The sequence below is a fragment of the Neovison vison genome, chromosome 4 (assembly GCF_020171115.1).
Source record: "Neovison vison isolate M4711 chromosome 4, ASM_NN_V1, whole genome shotgun sequence".
Lineage (NCBI taxonomy): Eukaryota > Metazoa > Chordata > Mammalia > Carnivora > Mustelidae > Neogale > Neogale vison.
This window is the reverse complement of record NC_058094.1, coordinates 128773879-128795626: the sequence shown is the minus strand read 5'-3', so window position 1 is coordinate 128795626 and position 21748 is coordinate 128773879. Positions and strand designations below refer to the sequence as shown.

At 41.6% G+C, this 21748-nt stretch overlaps 1 protein-coding gene across 1 annotated transcript in view; it reads right to left on the bottom strand.

Annotated features, from left to right (window-relative positions):
• BLVRA (biliverdin reductase A) overlaps positions 1-21748 on the bottom strand; it is a 37253-nt gene that overhangs the window by 3995 nt on the left and 11510 nt on the right. The window contains exons 3-7 of the mRNA XM_044245677.1: positions 11362-11483; positions 9491-9610; positions 7693-7790; positions 3043-3150; positions 563-734 (exon numbers count right to left, since the gene is read on the bottom strand). Of these exons, the coding sequence (XP_044101612.1) occupies positions 563-734; positions 3043-3150; positions 7693-7790; positions 9491-9610; positions 11362-11483 (620 nt within the window). The remainder of the gene's footprint in view (positions 1-562; positions 735-3042; positions 3151-7692; positions 7791-9490; positions 9611-11361; positions 11484-21748) is intronic.

The following is a 21748-nucleotide window of genomic DNA, read 5'->3' as shown; positions in this document are numbered from 1 at the left end:
TAAAAAAATAAAGAATTAGAACATTTTGGGAACAGTATGGCAGTATGATATAAAGCTGAGAAACAAAACTTTAAATTTTGGTCACACTGAGGGATGCCATAGGAAGCAAGCAGGGTAAAATGTCAAGGGCAAGATCTAGGTTGTAGTTTTGGGAATTCACTGCAAAATTCATCCAACTTCACCATATGTCTGAAACTTTCACAATAAGATGTTGGAAAAAAAATTCAGGTCACAGAGGTCACTGGATTTCTGCCACTGGCTGTGTGTGGCAAGTACTGCTTACTTGTGTGGCTTACACAACCTGCCCGAACTCTGTAAGCCTCTAGTTCCTTCCTGGCAAAGGGGCTCATGTCTGTCTAACTTACCTTCCAAGGCTGCTGTGCAGACGAAAGGAGGCAACCGAAGTGAAACTCCAGCACCTGTTCTACCTACAAATGCAGACAGCCCTTCTAGAGTCAGGGGTCGGGGGCTTAGGCCCCCCCCCACGCTTTGTCTAGATTCACCTTCGTGGACACACAACAATGTCTTCAAGTTCCCTGCCCCTCAGTTTCCCACAACCTACCGTTTGTTCTCTGTCTCCAAGCACACAGTCATTTTCATATACTGATCTTCCTTTCGTTCTTCCAAAGTGGCAGAGACGAGAGAAAGCTCCCCGAAGAGGGAGACCAGCCAGGTCAGGCGAGAAATGCCACTGAACGCAGGGAAGCCAAACCGCTCTTCTTCCAACGGGCTAGCTGTGGGGAATGACAGGTACCGTGGGACTGGGAAGGAAGGTGGACAGCAAAGTAGGCTTGTGGACAGGGGCCGCAGTGGGGCAAAGCCTCCCGGCGTGCTGCACCACGTGACCACTGATATTTAGTGCCCAAATGAAAACTCTTTCCTAGAAGCATCTCTCTTCTGCCTTCTTTACTCGACTCCATTGTGTTAGGAGGAGAAGATATTTTATTGGAAATAGTCATTCATCTAGCCCACGGGATAATAAAAATATTTCAGGCTTCTAAAAAAAAAATATATATATATATATATATATTCAATATCTCCAGATATGGATATGGATGTATAGCTTGCAGACAGAACATATACACACTTACATTTACAAACATCTACACCCTCTTCAGTTAGTGACTTAAAGGTTTGTAAAAGAAGAAGAATCAAGGTATTTTAGCCCAAGTCTATATTCCTATAAATACCATAAAACTACCTGTATAAATGACAATAGAGTGAAGGCACCAAGATACCTATGAAGAAAACAGCAATACTCAGAAATATGTCAAAAATCAAGAAAATTGGGGCGCCTGGGTGGCTCAGTGGGTTAAGCCGCTGCCTTCGGCTCAGGTCATGATCTCAGGGTCCTGGGATCGAGTCCCGCATCGGGCTCTCTGCTCAGCAGGGAGCCTGCTTCCCTCTCTCTCTCTCTCTGCCTGCCTCTCTGTCTACTTGTGATTTCTCTCTGTCAAATAAATAAATAAAAATCTAAAAAAAAAAAATCAAGAAAATTGATACAGTGTTAAGTGTTTCCTTAGTCTTCATAATCTCCTATATAAAAGTACATTCAAAAGAATATTTGTGTGAGGGGCGCCTGGGTGGCTCAGTGGGTTAAATCCTCTGCTTTCGGCTCAGGTCATGATCCCAGGGTCCTGGGATCGAGTCCCACATTGGGCTTTCTGCTCAGCAAGGAGCCTGCTTCCCTTCCTCTCTCTCTGCCTGCTTTTGACCTCTGTCTGTCAAAAAAAAAAAAAGAATATTTGTGTTAGAAATATGTGTGGCCAAGATAGTGTTCCTGACTATCCCTGGCCCAAATTTTAAACATAATCCAAAGCTAAAAGACTACAGACCTGGTATGCTATTTACAAACCACTGATTTCTTATAAATTTGAAACTGACTTGAAATCCCTAATTATGACAATGCTTTAAAAAAGGTAAGTTATAAGTAAAAGCCAACAAATTTATCTGTTTTATAGACAACACAGTTTGAAAGCATGAGGACATAGGCATCAAACTCATAAAAGCAAGACTTCTCCTCCTCAGTGGGTCACTCTCTGGTCTTATGCTTTGGAGAGGACGAGAGCAGCCGTCAGATGTCTGAGCCATGAAGTCAGAGGCCTGAGCCCCGGTCTGGCTCCACCACTCGGCTGCCCTTGTCAACTCTGTGAAGCTACTCACATCTCTGATCTTCCCTTTTTCCTGTATCATGCGGGTATTAATACCCACTTTATAGGATTTTCATATGAATTAACATGAACTAATGTATATCACATACTTAGCACAGCGCCTCGTATAGATGAATGGTTATTATTTGTTACAACAACTCTATCATTAGTTAATGGATTTCAAAATGATGTCCCACTGTTATTTTCTGGATGTGGACATTCATAAGGAGATGAATGGTTTTACCACTTAACGCCTGGCCACATCAGGGTTTTGCTTCCATAAGGAGAGCCCTCAGGAGAGGTGGCCCAGTTACCTTAGGGTAGAGCCAGATAAGGAGTCCATACAAAGGAGCCTCAAGGATGCTCATTTCCTATTGCTAATGGAGCTACTCAAGTAATGACCAACTTTATGTAATCAAATATACAGTGGATCACATAGTCTGGCTGCAGCCAATGTCCTTGTAACTTATTAGAGGCAGAAAGGGGCCATGCATATTCCAATTGCTCTGCAGAGAGAATAAAAATGTTCTCCTCCCCAAGAACCTGTCTCAGTCCATTTTGAACCTCCTATGGAAAAATCACCTCCAATTCATTAAGATTTAACGAGGAAAATTCTACACCTAATAGATTCAGACAGTAGCATTGGTCAGTTTAAGATTTCTAACATACTTTTTCACCTAAGGCCCACCAAGCACTTCAGTCTCATTTGAAGAAGAAGAAAAACAGGTATTTCTATTGTTTGTGGCCACGTGGGCAGATAACATTAAGTGGCCTTCAGTCAGAGAGTCTTTAGCAAAAATGAATCCAAACACGAGAGAGAACTAGGTAAGAGCCCAGTTAGCCTGCCAGCCTCAACGGTTCCACATGACCTGTGACCCAACCTTGAACTGACCTGTGAAGAGAAGAGACCCTTTCAGCAGGTCCTTCCCCACCACTTCTTTTTTCAGGAACGCAAACTCCTCCATCAAGAGTTCAACGTGCTCCTCATGCAAGACCTTCCCTGTCATGACAAGAACGGGCGTAAAAAAGGCAGTCATCATCAGCTGTCCTATGTGCATCCCAGAGTCTAGGTCTGTCTTTCCCCAGTGCAGGATACAGAGACCGCAGAACCAGCCGGGGGACCCCGGTACCCTTATATACCCCAGCTGAAGGCGGTGCAAGTTCTAGGCTTGCCAGAGAAATGGCAACCTAAGAAACCAAGATGGTACCCACCTGTCCCAAAGGCAAGATTAAGATCCGGGAAGCACTAACTTCACTTCTAGCCAGAAGGGGGCAGCACAGCATAAAAATATAAGAAACACAGAGCCGGCTAGGAACTGGCTTATTTACTACTTGTTGAAACTTTGTACACTGAAACATGACTATTACCCCCCACACACATCCTATCCCTTGTTAATCACCATTTCACTGGGTCTTTTTACAGGTTTGCCTCTCTGGGATCCACAAAATAGTGGTATCATATAGTACTTATCTTCCTCTAACTTATCTTACGTAGCATATTTTGCTCAAGATCTACCCATATTGTAAATGGCAGGACATCCTTCTTTCCCGTAACTGAATATTCCATTTCGTGCACGGACCACACCTTTGTAAAATATTCATCTGTTGCCAGGCATATGAGCTGTTGCTATTGTGAATAATGTGATAAATACGGGAGGGCAGAGACTATCTATAGAAACAATGACTTCACTGGCAACATGATGGAAATAAAATCATATTTTTCAAAGTGAATTACCTAAATGCTTCCATGAAAATGTAAGGGTTAGCAGCCTGAATAAAAGGACATGACCCATCTATATGCTGTCTACAACAGACTCATTTTGAACCTAATGATATATCCAGACTGAAAGTGAGGGGATGGAGAACCATTTTTCATGACAACAGACCTCAAAAGAAAGCTGTGGTAGCAATTCTCATATCAGACATCTTAGATTTTAAGCTAATCACTGTAGTAAGAGATACAGAAAGATACTATATCATTCTTAAAGAGATCCAACAAGAAGATATAACAATTATAAAGATCTATGCCCCCAATATGGGAGCAGCCAAACTACATAAGCCAACTGTTAACCAAAATAAAGAAACATATTGAGAATACTACCTTCACAGTAGGAAACCACAACACTCACTCTCAGCAATGGGCAGATCATCTAAGCAGAAGATCAACAAAGAAACAAGAGCTTTGAATGACACACTGGACGAGATGGACTTCATAGATATATATAGAGAGAATATTCCTCCCTAAAACAATAGAATAGTTATTCTTCTCAAATGGACATGGAACTTTCTTCAGAATAGACCACATACTGAGTCACAAATCAGGTCTCAATTGATACCAAAAGACTGAGATTATTCCCTGCCTATTTTCAGACCACAATCCTTTGAAACTGGAACTCAATCACAAGAAAAAATATGGAAGGAATTCAAATACTTGGAAGCTAAAGACCATCCACTAAAGAATGTCTGGGTCAACTAGGAAATTAAAGAAGAGCTGAAACATTCATGAAAACCAACGAGAATGAAAACACATTGGTCCATAACCTGTGGGATACAGCAAAGGCAGTACTAAAGGGGAAATACATAGCCATCCAAGCCTCACTCAAAAAAGCAGAAAAATCCTGAATATACAAGCTAACCTTATACTTAAAGGAACTGAAGAAAGAACAACAAATAAAACCTAAACCATGCAGTATGAGAGAAATAATAAAGATTAGAGCAGAGATCAATGAATTAGAAACCAGAAATACAGTAGAGCAGATCAACAAAACTAGAAGCTGGTTTTCTGAAAGAATTAAGAAGATCGATAAACCACTGGCCAGACTTATCCAAAAGAAAAGAGAAAGGACCCAAATTAATATAATTATGAATGAAAGGGGACTACGACTAACCACAACTAACACCAAGGAAATAGAAACAATTATTAGAAATTATTATCAACAACTATATGCCAATAAATTAAGCAACCTGGAAGAAATGGATGCCTTCCCGGAAACTTATAAACTATGAAGACTGAAACAGGAAGAAATTGACAATCTGAATAGACCAATAACCAGCAAGGAAACTGAAGCAATGATCAAAAACCTCCTAAAAAACAAGAGTCCAGGGTCTGATGGATTCCCCAGGGGAATTCTACCAAACATTTAAAAAATAAATAATACCTATCCTCCTGAAGCTGTTTCAAAAAGCAGAAAGAGAAAGAAAATTTACAAATTCGTGCTAGAAGGCCAGCAGTACCCTGATCCCAAACCAGCCAAAGACCCCATCAAAAAAGATAATTTCAGACCAATATCCCTGATGAATATGGATGCCAAAATTCTCAACAAGATCCTAGCTAACAGGATCCAACACACAGGATTACCCATCACGACCAGGTGAGATTTATTCCTGGGATGCAAGGGTGGTTCAACACTCACAAATCAATGTGACAAAAAACATTATTAAAAGAAGAGACAAGAACCATATGATCCTCTCAATTGATGCAGAAAAGGCATTTGACAAAATACAACATCCTTTCCTCATTAAAACTCTTCCGAGTGTAGGGATAGAGGGAACATTACTCAATTTCATAAAAACCATCTATGAAAAGCTCACAGTGAATGTCATTCTCAACAGGGAAAAGCTGAGAGCATTTTCCTTAAGATCAGAAACCTGGAGGATGTCCACTCTGGCCATTATTGTCCAACATAGTAAACCATAAGACACCTAGGAATAAACCTAACCAAAGAGGTAAAAGATCTATACTCTAGAAACTACAGAATATTTATGAAAGAAATTGAAGACACAAAAATTTGGAAAAAACATTCCATGCTCACGGAGTGGAAGAAAAAACATTGTTAAAATGTCAATGCTACCCAGAGCAATGTACTTTCAATGCCATCCCGATCAAAATACCAATGGGATTTTTCAATCCCATTGGAACAACTGGAACAGCTGGATCAAACAATCCTAAAATTTGTATTGAACCCGAAAAGACACTGTATTGTCAGGGAAATGTTGAAAAAGAAAACCAAAGCTGGGGGCATCACAATGCCTGACTTCAAGCTATAATAAAAAGTTGTGATCATCAAGACAGCTTGGTACTGGCACAAAAACAAACTCATAGATCAATGAAACAGAATAGAGAGCCCAGATGTGGAACCTCAATTCTATTGTCAACTACTCTTCGACAAAGCAGGAAAAAATATCCAATGGAAAAAAGACAGTCTCTTCAATAAATAGTGCTGCGCAAACTGGACAGCTACATACAGAAGAATGAAATCGACCATTCTCTTATTCCATATAAAAAGATAAACTCTAAATGGGTGAAAGATCCAAATGTGAGATGGGAATCCATCAAAATCCTAGAGGAGAACATAGGTAGTAACCTTTTCAACACTGGCCACAGCAACTTCTTTCAAGGCATGTCTTCAAAGGCAAAGGAAACAAAAGCGAAAATGAGCTTTTGGGACTTCGTGAAAATCAAAAGCTTCTGCACAGCAAAGTAAAGGTCAACAACACAAAGAGGCAACCCACAGAATGGGAGAAGATCTTCGCAAAGGACATTACAGATAAAGTGCTGGTATCTAAGATTTATAAAGAACTTCTCAAACTCAACACTCAAAAAACAGATAATCACATCAAAAATGGGCAGAAGACATGAACAGACACTTCTCCAAAGAAGACATACAAATGTCTAACAGACACATGAAAATACAAATGGCTAACAGACACATGAAAAAATGTTCAACATCATCAGCCATCAGGGTTTCAAACCACTTTGCACAGTGATTCGAACCACTTTACACTGGTTAGAATGGTAAAAATTAACAAGGCAGGAAATAACAAATGTTGGAGAGGATGTGGAGAGAGGGGAACCTTCTTACACTGTTGGTGGGAATGCAAGTTGGTGCAGCCACTTTGGAAAATGGTATGGAGGTTCCTCAAAAAGTTGAAAACAGCTACCCTATGACCCTGCAATTGCACTACTGGGTATTTACACTAAAGATACAAATTTACGTAAGGAATTATGTAACATTCCTTTACATAAGCTTGAGAAAATACCTACCTCCAAGGGTTTCTAGGAAAATTAAATAAAATAACTTATTTAAAGTGCCTAGCAGAGTTCCCAAGTTGTTGGGATATAGTAAGTATTTAATAAATGACACTCCTCTTGAGAAACAGCACAAACTACAAAGAATGCAGATAAGACAATCAATTACTCTGATTTGGACATTTTTCCATTAGCAATGTAAATATCACATGAATAATAGTGGAATAATATCATGACACTAGCATAAGTCGAAGCTAATTCATGCTTCTCATTAGAGTAAAAGCTGTAAGTCACTGACAAAAGTTTGCAAATCCCCACTCATCTCTCCATCTTCTTAGCCCTCCACACACACCCATTATGTCCACAGGACAGGGGATGGCTAGGGGACTGGGAGCCCATGGGACATATCTGGCATAGGGTTGAGTTTTGAAGGCATAAAGATGGTACCGAAGACATTTTACCTGCAGAAACTCTAAAAGAGGGTCCATGTTCCACAGACAGACTATACATTACCTTTCTGTTCTGCCAGCTTCCACAGGTCCCGAGCTGCTGCCCAAGACAGCGTCATGGGATATTCCACAAGGACATGCTTGCCAGCATTGAGGAACTGCCTTTGGAAAAAGAGAGAGACAGAGAGAAAATACATTGCAAGTAAGCGTCAATAAAACACCCTGCATGACAGAGAACGGGCTGTGATAAATACATGTAAGTCTCTGGGTCACGAAGGAATGCAGATGAGAGTGGGGGCCAGAGGCTAACCTGTACTTACCGTCCCTTTCTCCTAGGCTAGAAGAGGCGTTCCGGTTATGTATTCATTTGAACATTCATCCGTTCACTGACTATTCTCATCATTCATGACTACACTCATATAGTCAACTAGGTACTATTTGCCAGCTACTCCGGAGGAGAAACAAATGACATTAACCTATAAATTGCCTATTATCCTGTGGGAGCCATACACACAGCCTACCACACCCATGAACAGCCAGCGCTGCCTTGGTCAGTCTGAAAAGGCTTCAGTATCATCTGACATGTGAGGAGGCATTTTCCAGGTGCGACCTATAAGATGAGGGTACGGAGATTTGTCCACTGGGGTCATGGCATGAGTTTCAGCACAGCTGGGGAGCAGACTACGGGCGGGAGAGGGAAACAAAGTCATAAAAGTAGCTGAGAGCCTGACTGTGCAGAACCTAGAATGCTCTGCTCAGAAGTTTGGATTTTATTCTCCAGATACTCCTAAGGTGCAAACATTTATAAACTGAGAACTACAAAATCACCTTTTTAAGGAAATACACTCTGGTGCCAAAGTAGGGTAAAGGGAACCAAGGAAAGGTATTTCTTTCCACACTGGAGCTGAAGCGGCCAGGAGGGAGCAGCCTATCCTGGGGAACAGCACGCTGGCAGCTGCGATTTAATGTAGGTACCGAGAAGGGAAGTGAGACTCAGGGGCGTGGCTGGAACTGCCTTGTCAGCTGTCAGGTCGTGTGTGGGGCTCCCCATTCCAGGCTCAGTCCCCCCAAAGGCTCGAAGGGCTCTAGGCTTCACATATGAAGGTGCGGCAGGGGGACATGTCACTTCTCTTGCTTTATAATGTCATCTGCCCTCTCCGATGTCACCACTACCTTCTTTCTGCCCCTCTCTCATGGCAAAAGCCGTTCATATTAAAGGAACTCTTGGAGATACTTAAAATGTTAAAAGCAACAAAGGATACAATGGTGGCAGCGGATCCAAACTTAGAAAGGATTACGACAATTTGCCAAAGTGCAATTTAGATACTGGCTCCGCCTCCCAGTATTACAAGAGGAAGCACTATTCAATCTGCTGTCAATGAATTCTTTTACAAAGAACACCCTTCAATTCTTTGTATTGTTTTAAATTATAGTATACCAAATAAATATTAGTTTAACGTAGTTTTCATTTTCTTCCACATTTGTAACTCATAGTTAGAGTTTTTAGCATTTTGACCATTTTTAAAAATAGATTTTATTTATTTATTTGACAGACAGAGATCACAAGTAGACAGAGAGTCAGTCAGAGAGAGAGGAGGAAGCAGGCTCCCTGCTGAGCAGAGAGTCTGATGTGGGGCTCGATCCCAGGACCCTGAGATCATGACCTGAGCCAAAGGCAGAGGCTTTAACCCACTGAGCCACCCAGGTGCCCCTAGCATTTTGACAATTTTTAAAGGTGATGGCTCCACTGTGAATTTCCCCTTCAGTTATTAAAATTTCTTTAAGAGATTTCAGTTTGCCCCGTCATTTTTATGCTCCTGCTCTGCTGTGCAAGGTAAGGACCACCGACATTGAAAACCCACCTAATATAGTCTTCGTGGCTAGAGCTCTCACTGCAGATATAAGCGACTTCAACCTCTTCACTGGAAAGAGCATCTTCCAAGGAAATCTGCCGGACTTCATCAATGTTCCCAAGCTCTCGTCTATTTGAGAATAACAAAAATGCAACCCAAAAGTCCACAGCATATCTGATAAGTGAGTACCATCCTTTTCCTCGCCTCCCAACTATGTCCTGGTAACCAGCTTTTGGAAATGAAGAAATTAACTCCCTCCCTCCCTCCCACTTCCAGGACATTACCCACCACAGAGTGAGAAATACAGGTTTAAGTGAAGACACCTGGCATTGAGTGCCGACACTACTGCTAACAGCCTATAGGACCTGGCAGTCTTTGAATTAGTCCGTCTCTAAAATGAAAACAACTGCTCTCCTTTTATCACAGGAGAAGTGGTCTCGAGGACCACTAAGCACTAGGACTACCAGACTTCACTCACAGTCTAAGAGAAGAAGGAAGACACACATGTAAATATGTAAGCTCAACACTACACGAACGTGAGAGCTGTCGTGCTTGGTGGTTCAGGTGGGAAGTTCAATTAAGGCGAGGAACATCTAATCTAGGGTTTTGGAGGAGGCTTCCTGGGGGGATGGTAGGACTTAGCAGGTAGCATGTGAGAAACAGGGCATGTGAGAAAGGGAATAGTGTGATAAAGGTAGGGGTGCAGTAAAGCAGGGGATGTGAGCTGGCCATCTTCCCATATGACTTGAGTAGTTTAGAAGTCGTCACTACATCAGGCACGGCAGCCAGCTAGCAGAGGACTGGGGTTTCAGGGACAAGGAGAGGCCCCACTTCAGCCTTGAACCCAACTGTTGTGTTCAATCCAGCTTCAGGTAGGGCTGTAATGGGAGTTACAGCGCTGGTGAATAGTCATTTTGATCTCCCGTTTATGTGCAAGTCCCTTCGACTCTTACTGAGGGGAGAAGACTGACCAAGGGTAGATTCCTACCACTTCCAGGTCTCTCTAGTGCCCCGGATGGTCTGTGTGGACCATCACAGCAGTTAACCACGCTTTGTTGGATTTCTCTAAAGCATTAAAAAGCAGAGAGAGGTACCTAGGTTGCTCCCCACCCTCTCTCCTCAGCCAACACAGTGCCTACATCTTGTTCACAATTAACACGCATAAATGACCTTACACCGTGTGAGTTCGGTGACTGGCGTATGTAAGGAAGTGGTGAGTGGTGGAGGAAGGGACTGCGTGAGTGTGGGTCAGAGAAGAAACACAGTGAGAAGTTTGGTTTTGACTAAGTTACAGGAGATAAAAGTGAGGCTCAAAATTACCAAAGGGAAAAGAATACATGTTGCTTAGATGATGGGCTTTGGAATCAAACAGACGTGTATTCAAAGTTAGGCCTTAGACTTTCTAGCTGTGTGTCCATAGGCAAACTACATAACCTCTCTGTGGCTCAGTTTCTTTATCTGTAAAGCGGGGTTCATAATGCTATCTGTATCAAATAGCTGGTAAGGCTTGTAAAGCCCAGGGCCACTGCACGGATGGCTATGACGATAACTGATACAATGATTAAATGGCACACACCGATGGCCTTCTTTCAGGCCAAGCCACCATGTGTTCACTGTGCCCCTTGTGTCACCATCAGGCCCTACTGTCATCTTCCCTGCCTTTGTCTTCGCTGTATATCCCCACTGCAGGTCCAGGACTCCGGCTCCCAGACTCATCCCAACTTGCGATCTAGTGGGGTTGATCCTGAGCACGGTTCCCTGGAATGACCCCAGAGCTGGCTCTCTCTCTTCCTGGGTCTGGAGAATCTCTATGTCGCAAGCCCTAATTCACCTCATTGGTTTTGCCACGAATTACAAGGCACAGGATAAATGCCAGCCACCTGGACACGAAGCCAATCAGGTTCAGGAATGCCGAGGAAGGATGCGGATTCCGCAAGTCCCTGATCCGCACAGAGCCGGCTCTGCCAACGCCAACCACCACCACTCCGAACTTCCTCTCAGGCTGAAACACAAAGATCAAGGAAGGATTTTTAAAAACAGTCAAAGCCTCTAGCAGAGAACAGCAAAACAAAGACACATCAGCAGGACCAGTAGAGTCCAGACAAGGGAGAAAAGGAGCCGACCCAGAACACACATGAAGCCATAGCATATGAGGGGGGACTAAGACACTCCCTGAGCCGAGAGCCTGGGGAGCAGTGAGCTCCACCCAGCATATGTTTCTTTCTTTCTTTTTTTTTTTTTTAAGATTTTATTTATTTATTTGACAGACAAAGATCACAAGTAGGCAGAGAAGCAGGCAGAGAGAGAGGAGGTAGCAGGCTCCCTGCTGAGCAGAGAGCCCAACGCAGGGCTCCATCCCTGGACCCTGTGATCATGACCTGAGCTGAAGGCAGAGGCTTTAACCCACTGAGCCACCAGGCGTCCCCCAGCACATATTTCTAGAGACGCTCTGACGGTGTCATCCGCAGAGAAGGCTTCTCCTGCTTGGCGTTCCATTTCCACCACCTCCTCTCCAACGATGAGAGATTTCCCTCTTTAAGTTGCACCTCTGTACTTCCTGAATCCTTCCTCCAGGGGGCATGCAATCTGATACAGGAGGGCTCATTCTTAGAGAGATGCTGCCACCCAGGACATGGGGCAAGCCATGAGCAGTCGGTCACCTTACTCAGATGCCCCACTACAGCTTCCGACTTCCAGCCAAATTCACTCCCACTCTCCCGGGAAAGCTTACCCAGTACTCGGGTGGACTGTGAGGGGCTGTATGCAAATAGTACCAGAGTGAAAAATCAAGTTGATTCTTTTTTTTTTTTTTTTAAAGATTTTATTTATTTATTTGACAGAAATCACAAGTAGATGGAGAGGCAGGCAGAGAGAGAGAGAGGGAAGCAGGCTCCCTGCTGAGCAGAGAGCCCGATGTGGGACTCGATCCCAGGACCCCGAGATCACGACCCGAGCCGAAGGCAGCGGCTTAACCCACTGAGCCACCCAGGCGCCCCTCAAGTTGATTCTTAAAGTTACAGAGCCTCTCAATTCATCCAAACTGATAGAAATGACCTCTACACAACCCTCAAACCCAGTCCTCCTAGGGTGTCTCCGAGTGTAGAAATGGGAATGTCATCTCGGTTTCACCCATTCCTGCCACCCGTGATATGTGTCTGTCACCATTTCCCACTGATTCTGCCCCTCCCTGTGTCCGCAGCTCTAGGGCTGGCCCAGGATTTCTTTGCCTAAGTCACTTGGTCTCACTCCTTCCAATCCCATCCTTCCCGCGCATCGCCCACAGGCTTCCCAGAGCAGCTGCTTAAGATAAAACTGCAGGGGCACCTGGGTGGCTCAGTGGGTTAAGCCGCTGCCTTCGGCTCGGGTCATGATCCCAGGGTCCTGGGGTTGAGTCCCGCATCGGGCTCTCTGCTCGGCGGGGAGCCTGCTTCCCTCGCTCTCTCTCTGCCTGCCTCTCCGTCTACTTGTGATTTCTCTCTGTCAAATAAATAAATAAAATCTTTTAAAAAAAAAAAAAAGATAAAACTGCAGTCCCTCCCCTGATTAAAGCCCTTCATTTCCCAGCTGTTACTGGCTGATGGTGTCCTCCCAAAATTCATATATTGAAACCCTAATCCCTAGTATGATGGTATTAGGAGATGGGGCCTTTGGGAGGTAACTGGGTTTAGATGGGGTCAGGAGGCAGAAGCCCTCATGAATGGGATTAGTGCCCTTAGAGGAGTCACAAGAGACTTTGCTGCTTCTCTCTGCACTCTGCCCAGATGTCAGCAGTCTGCAACCAGAAGAGAGCCCTCAACCAGAACTTGACCATGGAACCTGATCTCAGACTTCCAGCCTCTGGAACTGAAAGAAATAAATTTCTGTTTTTTATAAGCCATGCAGTCTATGGTACTTGATCGGCTTTCATAGCAGCCCAAACTAAGATACCGGCTAAAGACAGAAAAATACTGAAGTCCAAGTTCTTTAAAAAAAAAATGCTGAATCATTATGCTGTACACCTGAAACTAATATATTATTCTATGTCAACTAAATCACAATTTAAAACATACTTTAAGATAGAAAAAAAAAAAAAACCCTCTGCCCCTGGGTGTTCATGGAACAAAAACATTAAAAATATTTCATTCTCTACTCCAGCCCCTCACCCAAGGTGTAGTTCCCTCAGATTCTCCCATCTCGGTAAATGCCACATCATTCACTTAGCTGCTCGGGTCCCTAAACTTGGGAATTATCCTTGCCTTTTTCCTCTGTCCCCCATTGCATACCCAATTCATCAACAAGTTGTCAAGATCCATCCATAAGCCTTCTATCTACTTCTGTCCATCTTCATTGCTACCCCCTAACCCAAGTCACAATCTCATCCATTTGACAGTTCCAGCAAACTTTCTAACTGGTTCCCTTGCTTTATTCTTTGCCCTATTCTGTCTACTCTTCATAGAGTAGCAAAATGATCTTTAGACTAAATATAATCAGTTAATTATCTGCCCCTCCCCACCCCTCTCCCAGGTTTCAACTCTCTGGAAGCCACCTGTTATACTCAGAATTAAGCCCAAACCACTTGCTGTGGTCTACAAAGGCCTTTGTGATCTGGCCCCTGCCTATTTCTCTAAGCTCATCTCCTAGCCCTCTCCCTCTTGTCACATTGGCCGTCTTAAGTAAACCATACATGCAAAGGCCCTCTTTTAGTATGTCACAGTCATTTTGCACCTCAGGGCCTTTGCATGTATGGTTTACTTTGAAAAAGTGTCAGACTCCAGGAATGTATTGTGGACAGACCCTGCTCTTAACAGAGATCTTAAAGAAGGAAGAGAGCAAACAAGTCAACACATGAATAAATGTCAAGTGATAGTGTGCACTACCAAGATAATGAAGTGGGGTAAAGGGCATAGAGGGAGATTATAGGAGGGGGTGCTTTGGTTTTGAAGGGGTGGTGAGGGAAAGCCTCTCTGAGGAGGCAGCTTTGAACAAAGACCTGTATAAACTGAGTAAATGACCCACACAGTTACATGGGGGCAAATGAGGCAGAAGGAGGCATTCTTTCAAAGGCTTCAAGGGGGACAGATACCTGCAGGGCTTGGAAATAGTGGATATAATCATAAAACATGCAACAACATACATCTTGTACTTAAATATGAAAGTCTTAGGGTAACTGGGTGATGGACATTAAGGAGGACAGAGGATGTAACGAGCACTGGGTGTTATAAGACTGATCAATCACTGAACTCCACCTCTGAAACTAATAATACACTATATGTTAATTAATTGAATTTAAATTTTTTTTAAAAGGCAATTTAAAAACAAGCAAGCAGAAAGTCCAGAGTATTAAAATAAAAACAACCATTTTGGTTGACTGCATTTAAAAAAAAGAAGAAAACATAAAGCTGTCTGGTATCTCCCATCTCTCTCTTATCTTGAAACTTTTCTTCTTTATATAATACTTATCACTTAGATATTTTAAAACCACTTTTGTCTATAAAATTTAAAAACAGATATTTAATAAATAAATAAATAAGAGGGTAGGAAAATCTTTACCAAAGACTTCTTTACCAAACATTGAGGACTTCCAAACTTGGCTCTGTCTACTACTTCTGGTCACCTCTCCCACTGCGTACCTTTAGACTTCTAACTTTCCAAACAACTGGAAAGTATGTAGAACTTTGTACGTTTGCTACCTTTAAGCCTTTGCAAATCCTGTGTCCCTTGAGCTCCTCCCTACTGCCCACCTGTAAACCTTCAAAGCTTTGAAGACCTGGGCATCTTATGAAGTCCTTTCTGATGCTATTGGTTAGATTATTTTTTTTTTTTGCATCTAATAAAATTCACCCATTTTAGTAAATGTCTATGAGTTTTGACCAACATACAGTCATATTACCACCACAAATCAAGATATAAAATAGTTCTATCATCCTCCTCCAAAATTACTTATGCTCCTTTGTAGTCAAACCCGACTCCTACTCCAGGCAACTGCTGTTTGCTTACTCTCTCAATAGTTTTGGCTTTTCCAGAAAGTCATATAAATGAAGTCATACAATATGTAGTGCATAAAAATGCATTTTTATCTACGTTGTTACATGTATCAGTAATTTCTTTCTTCTTCTTCTTCTCCTTTTACTAAGTAGCAGTAGTTTACTGTATGAATATACAGATATGTTTATCCATTTGACAAATGAAGAGCATTTCTCCTGCTCCCAGTTTGAATGAATTCATAATTTATTCTATTATGAATAAAGCTGCTATCATCATCATTGACTAGTTTTTGTGTAAATTAAACATGGTTCTTATTTAACTTGGGTAAATACCTGGGTATAAGAGTGCTGGGTCATATGTTAAGTGATTTGTTTGAGACTTACAGTAAATCATATGTTATGTTTGCTGGGTTTTATGTCATGTGTAGATTTAACTTTATGAGAAATTGCCAAACTGTTTACCAAAGTGAATCCTGGAATGACTCTATGTACTATTGTGCATTCTCATGCCCAATGTAGTCGTTCCACCAACATCTAGTTCTATCAGGTTTTCTTCTCACCAACATCTAGTACTATCAGGTTTTTCTCCTCCTTTTCATTCTAGCCATTTTAATTGGTATGTTGTCGTATCCGTGGCTTCTATTTACATTTCCATAATGACTAGTGATGTTAAGGGCTGTTTCATGTGCTTATCTGCCATCTGTATATCTACACTGGCACTGTGTCTATCCAAATCATTTGCGAACCTCTATTCGGTTGTTTTCTTATAGTGAGTTTTTAGAGTTCTTCATGTATTTTTGATACTGAATTCATTTGTCAAATTTGTAATTTGCAAACAGCTTCCAGTCCGTAGCACGTCTTTTCATTTTCTTAAGAATGTCTTTCTAGGAGCTTGAAGTCTTAATTTTGATGAAGTCCAATTTATCAAAAAAATTTAATGTATCATTCTTCTGGCTAACACAAAGACACAAAGACTTTCTCCTATGTGTTCTCTCTGCAATTTTCCAGTTGAAGGCTTAAAGTTTCAGTTACTTTATGTTCTCATTTGAATTAGTTTTTGTATATGGTATAAGGTATGAATCAAGGTTCTTCTAAAAACATTTTTAGGTAGAGAGGCAGCCTCTCGAATGTGTATTCCACAGGCTGAATCAATTGCCCACAGTGAGGCAGAGGTATGCCAGGCTTGTATGTAAATATACCCAGACTTCACGCCCAGCTAACGTACCATCTGCTCTGGAAGCCATAACGAGCTTTTCCCCCTCTTTGTGTATGATATCCAATTGTTCCAACAAAAATTTATTGAGAATAACTTTTTTCCACTGAAATCGCTTTGTACCTTTGTGATATTGTCTCAATTGTTGCAGTTTTATAGTAAGTTTTAAAAATCAGTTACTGTCAACCTTCCAACTTTTTTCCCTTCTTTTCCAAAACTGTAGTTCTGCCTTTACTTAAAAGTTTTACCATCAACTTGTCAATTTCTAACAAAAAGAAAAAATCTGCCAGGATTTTGAATGGGATTACATTGACTCTATAAATTAGTTTGGGAAAAAAAGAAACAACTTGGGATAGTGAATCTTCACATTCATGAACATGGTATATATCCTCATATGTTATTCTTTGATTTCTTTTATTCTGTCATTTTCAGTGTATGAATCTTGTTTTGTTAAATTTATACCTAAGTATTTTGTGATTTTTTAGTGCTGCTGTAAATAGTATTTATTTTTTAGCTTCCACTTTTAAACTGTGTATTGCAAATATATAATTGATTTTTGTATATCGAGTCAGATTTTCTACATAGACCATAAGTCAAACATAAATAGAGATGGTTTCACTTCTTCCTTCTCAATCTAAAGTGCTTTATTCAACTTTCTTGCCTTATTGCACTGGTAGGTCTTCCACTATGATTCTGACTTAGATTAGTGGGAACAGACATTCTTGCCTCATTTTTAATCTCACGGAGAAAACACTGGGTCTTTAATATGAAAAATGATGTTAAATGTAGATTTGTTTTTGTAGATACCCTTTATCAGGATGTGAATATTTTCTCCTATTCATATTTTGCTGAGATTTTTAAAAAATTATAAATGGTCTAGTTTTATCAAATGCCTTTTCTGAGTCTACTGATGTGATCATTTAAACTTTTCTTAAACTCTATTAATACAGTAATACCTTTCATTCCTAGGATAAACCTCACTTGGCCTTGCATTATCTTTTTTATATACTGATGATTCTAGTTGCTAAAATCTTATTAAAAATGTTTGCATTTATGCTCATGAAAGTTATTGGTCTGTAATTTTCTTATAATATGAAATGATTCCTAGCATAACTAATTTCATAAAAGTATTGTCTTTTTTTTTAAGATTTTATTTATTGCTAGAGAGAGAGAGCACATGCACGCAGGCTCAAGCAGTGGGGAGAGGCAGAGGGAGGAGACTCCCCACTAAGCAGGGAGTCCGATACAGGACTTGATCCCAGGACCCTGAGATCATGAATCAAGCTGAAAGCAGACCCTTAACTGACTAAGCCACCCTAGCACTACATTGAGCATTCCATGCTCATGGATTGGAAGAATAAATATTGTTAAAATGTGTATACAACCCAGAACAATCTATACTTTCAATGCCATCCTGATCAAAATTCCACTGGCATTTTTCTAAGTGCTAGAACAAACAATCCTAAAATTTGTGTGGAACCAGAAAGGACCCCAAATTGCTAAGGAAATGTTGAAAAAGAAAAACAAAACTGGGGCATCACGTTGCCTAATTTCAAGCTTTACTACAAAGTTGTGATCACCAAGACAGCATGGTACTGGCACAAAATCAGACACATAGACAAGTGGAACAGAGTAGAGAGCCCAGATATGGACCTGCAACTCTATGGTCAAATAATGTTCGATAAAGCAGGAAAAAAATATCCAACGGAAAAAAGACAGTCTCTTCAATAAATGATGCTGGGAAAATTGGACTCAACCATTCTCTTACACCATGCACAAAGATAAACTAAACTGGAAGAAAGACCTCAACATGAGGCAGGAATCTATCAAAACCCTAGAGAAGAACATAGGCAGTAACCTCTTCGACATCAGCCACAGCAACTTCTTTCAAGATGTGTCTCCAAAGGCAAAGGAAACAAAAGCTAGAATGAACTTTTGGGACTTCATCAAGATCAAAAGCTTTTGCACAGCAAAGGAAATAGTCAACAACACAAAGAGACAACCCACATAATGGGAGAAGATATTCGCAAATGACACTAAAGACAAAGGGCTGATATCCAGGATCTATAAAGAACTCCTCAAACTCAACACTCAAAAAACAGAAAAATCACGTCAAAAAATGGGCAGAAGACAGGAACAGACACTTCTCCAATGAAGACATACAAATGGCTAACAGACACATGAAAAAATGTTCATCATCACTAGCCATCAGGGAGATTCAAATCAAAACCACATTGAGATACCACCTTACACCAGTCAGAATCGCCAAAATCAACAAGACAGTAAACAGCAAGTGTTGGAGAGGATGTGGAGAAAGGGGAACCCTTTTACACTGTTGGTGGGAATGCAAGTTGGTGCAGCCATTTTGGAAAACAGCGTGGAGATTCCTTAAGAAATTAAAAATAGAGCTACCCTGTGACCCTGCAATTGCACTACTGGGTATTTACCCCAAAGAAACAGATGTAGTGAAAAGAAAGGCCATCTTTCTTACCCCAATGTTCATAGCACCAATGGCCACAGTCACCAAACTGTGGAAAGAAAAAAGATGCCCTTCAACAGATGAATCGATAAAGAAGATATGGTCCATATATACAATGGAGTATTATTCCTCCATCAGAAAGGATGAATACCCAACTTTTTGTATCAACATGGACAGGACTGAAGGAGATTATGCTGAGTGAAATAAGTCAAGCAGAGAGAGTCAATTATCACACGGTTTCACTTACTTATGGAACATAAGGAATAACATGGAAGACATTAGGAGAAGGAAAGGAAAAGTGAAGTGGGGGAAATGGGAGAGGGAGACAAACCATGAGAGACTGTGGACTCTGAGAAACAAACTGAGGGTCTTGGAGGGGAGGGAGGTGGGGGGTTGGGTGAGCTTGGTGGTGGGTATTAAGGAGGGCACATAGTGCATGGAGCACTGGGTGTGGTGCATAAACAATGAATCTTGGAACACTGAAAAAATAAAATTAAATTTAAAAATAAAACTAAATAAATTAAATAAAGTAAACATAAAATAAATTAAATAAACTAAAAAATAAAATAAAATAATTTTGTAGGAACTTCAGTGGGTAAGGACATGAGGACAAGTGATGGACCACCACTCTGGGAGGGGAAAAGGAGATTCCAAATAGTCAGGAAGAATAACCTAATGTTTTTCAACCACTGTTTACAAGGATCAAAAAATTTAACAACACATTGTTGAGTATGGAAAAACAGGTGTATTCATACAATGCAAGAGGGAGAGAAAAACGGGCAACTTTTGTGGAGAACAACTTGGAAAGTACTTATGCAAATACTCTGTGGTCTAGTAAATCTGTTTCTAAGAATGCATCCTACATAGATACACAATGAAAAGACTTAGGTTTACTGCAGCCTTACCTGTAATAGCAGAAAATTGCAAATAAGATACATATTGTTAATGCCTGGCTATGTACATTATGGTATGTCCTTACAATGAAATATCACACCACTATAGAAAAGAACAAGGAAGTTCTTTATGTATTTAAAGGGACTGAGCTCCAAGATAGATTTGTTAGGTGAGAAGAGCAAGACACAGATCAGTGTAACACAGTTTGTGCAGAAGAAGGAGGGGACAGCTGGAGAGAAAAGAAATATTTGTGGTATACATTTAGAATCTCTCTGAAAGGACAGCCAATAAACTAGTTAACTCTGTTTGCCTGGGAGCATGAGAACCAGAGTAGCTGGGAGGAAAGAGGACTTTTCAGAAATCCCCCCCCCCCGCCAAATTCTTAAAATTTTGAATCATGTGGATATATTAGTTAATCCAAAATAAAAACACTTAAAATAGATACATATATCCAAGGGATGCTCCAAGCTGTCTACAGTTTGTGGACTCTTTGCTTACTCCTATCTCCCTACCTGGGGGTCTCTCTACAGTGCCCAGAATCTTCTGCTGCCCCACCCTGAGGACCTCCTGCCCCTGACTGTCCAGTCCACTGACGCTAATCGTTTGACTCCTCACACCTCCAGGCTACAACTCCTGCTTCCACTCACACTTTCTGGCCCAGCTCTAATCCGGTTTCCACTGCCACGACTCTCTGCTTCATCACAGATCATCTTTTCATTGATAAATTCAAGGCCTTTTCCCCAGCTGCATTACCCTGGACCTCAGACATATTTAAAACTTAATTGGACTTTCCCTCCTTTCTTGGCTTCTCTCACCTTGTACTGAGGTTTTCTTTCTTTCTTTCTTTTTAATTAAAAGATTTTATTTATTTATTTGACAGAGAGAGGTCACAAGTAGGCAGAGAGACAGGCAGAGAGAGAGGGGGAAGAAGACTCCCTGATGAGCGGACAGCCCGATGCAGGGCTCGATTTCAGGACCCTGAGATCATGACCTGAGCTGACAGAGGTTTAACCCACTGAGCCGCCCAGGCGCCCAAGGTTTTCTTTTCACACTTCACCACTTTCCTTCTTCACTCTGCCCTCTGGATGTGCGTACTTCACAGGGATCAATCCTTGTCCCTCTGTTCTTTTCTCTTCTCCATATCCTTGGATTTCAGGGACAGCGGATCCCTTCATTCCTAAGGTTTCCATGACCACCTTTATGCTGAGGACTCCAAAATCCCGAGCTGTGAGCCATCCTTTCCTCCAAGCTCCAGCTAAGAAGAAATGCCAGCTGGTCATTTCCAATTTCCACCTGGCCATCTCATTGTGACCTGGATCACAATCTTCTGTGCCAGGTGCCAACCATCCACCCCACCTGGCTGGCTCTGCTTTGATCTTCTGGGCAAAGGCCAGTGGCTCCACGAATTCCCTAAGGGACCCAGCTTGAAAGGCTTGAAGTCCTTGGAGTCGTTCATGTATTCAACAGACTTCCTCTGAGATCAGACTAGCTGAGGGTGAAAATCCCTCCCCACCCTTCTACTCCAGCTAGACTCTGAGCCACAGCAAGTCTTCCCTGAAATTTTCTGGCATGTGATTTCCTTCCTCTGCATTTTAACTAGTCCGTCTAAGTTCTGGATTGCATTACAAGACTACTGAACAGTTTCTGAACCTCCACTCACTTGACTAAATGATGACCACCATTTGGTGAGTACAAACAACGTATGAGGCATCACACCA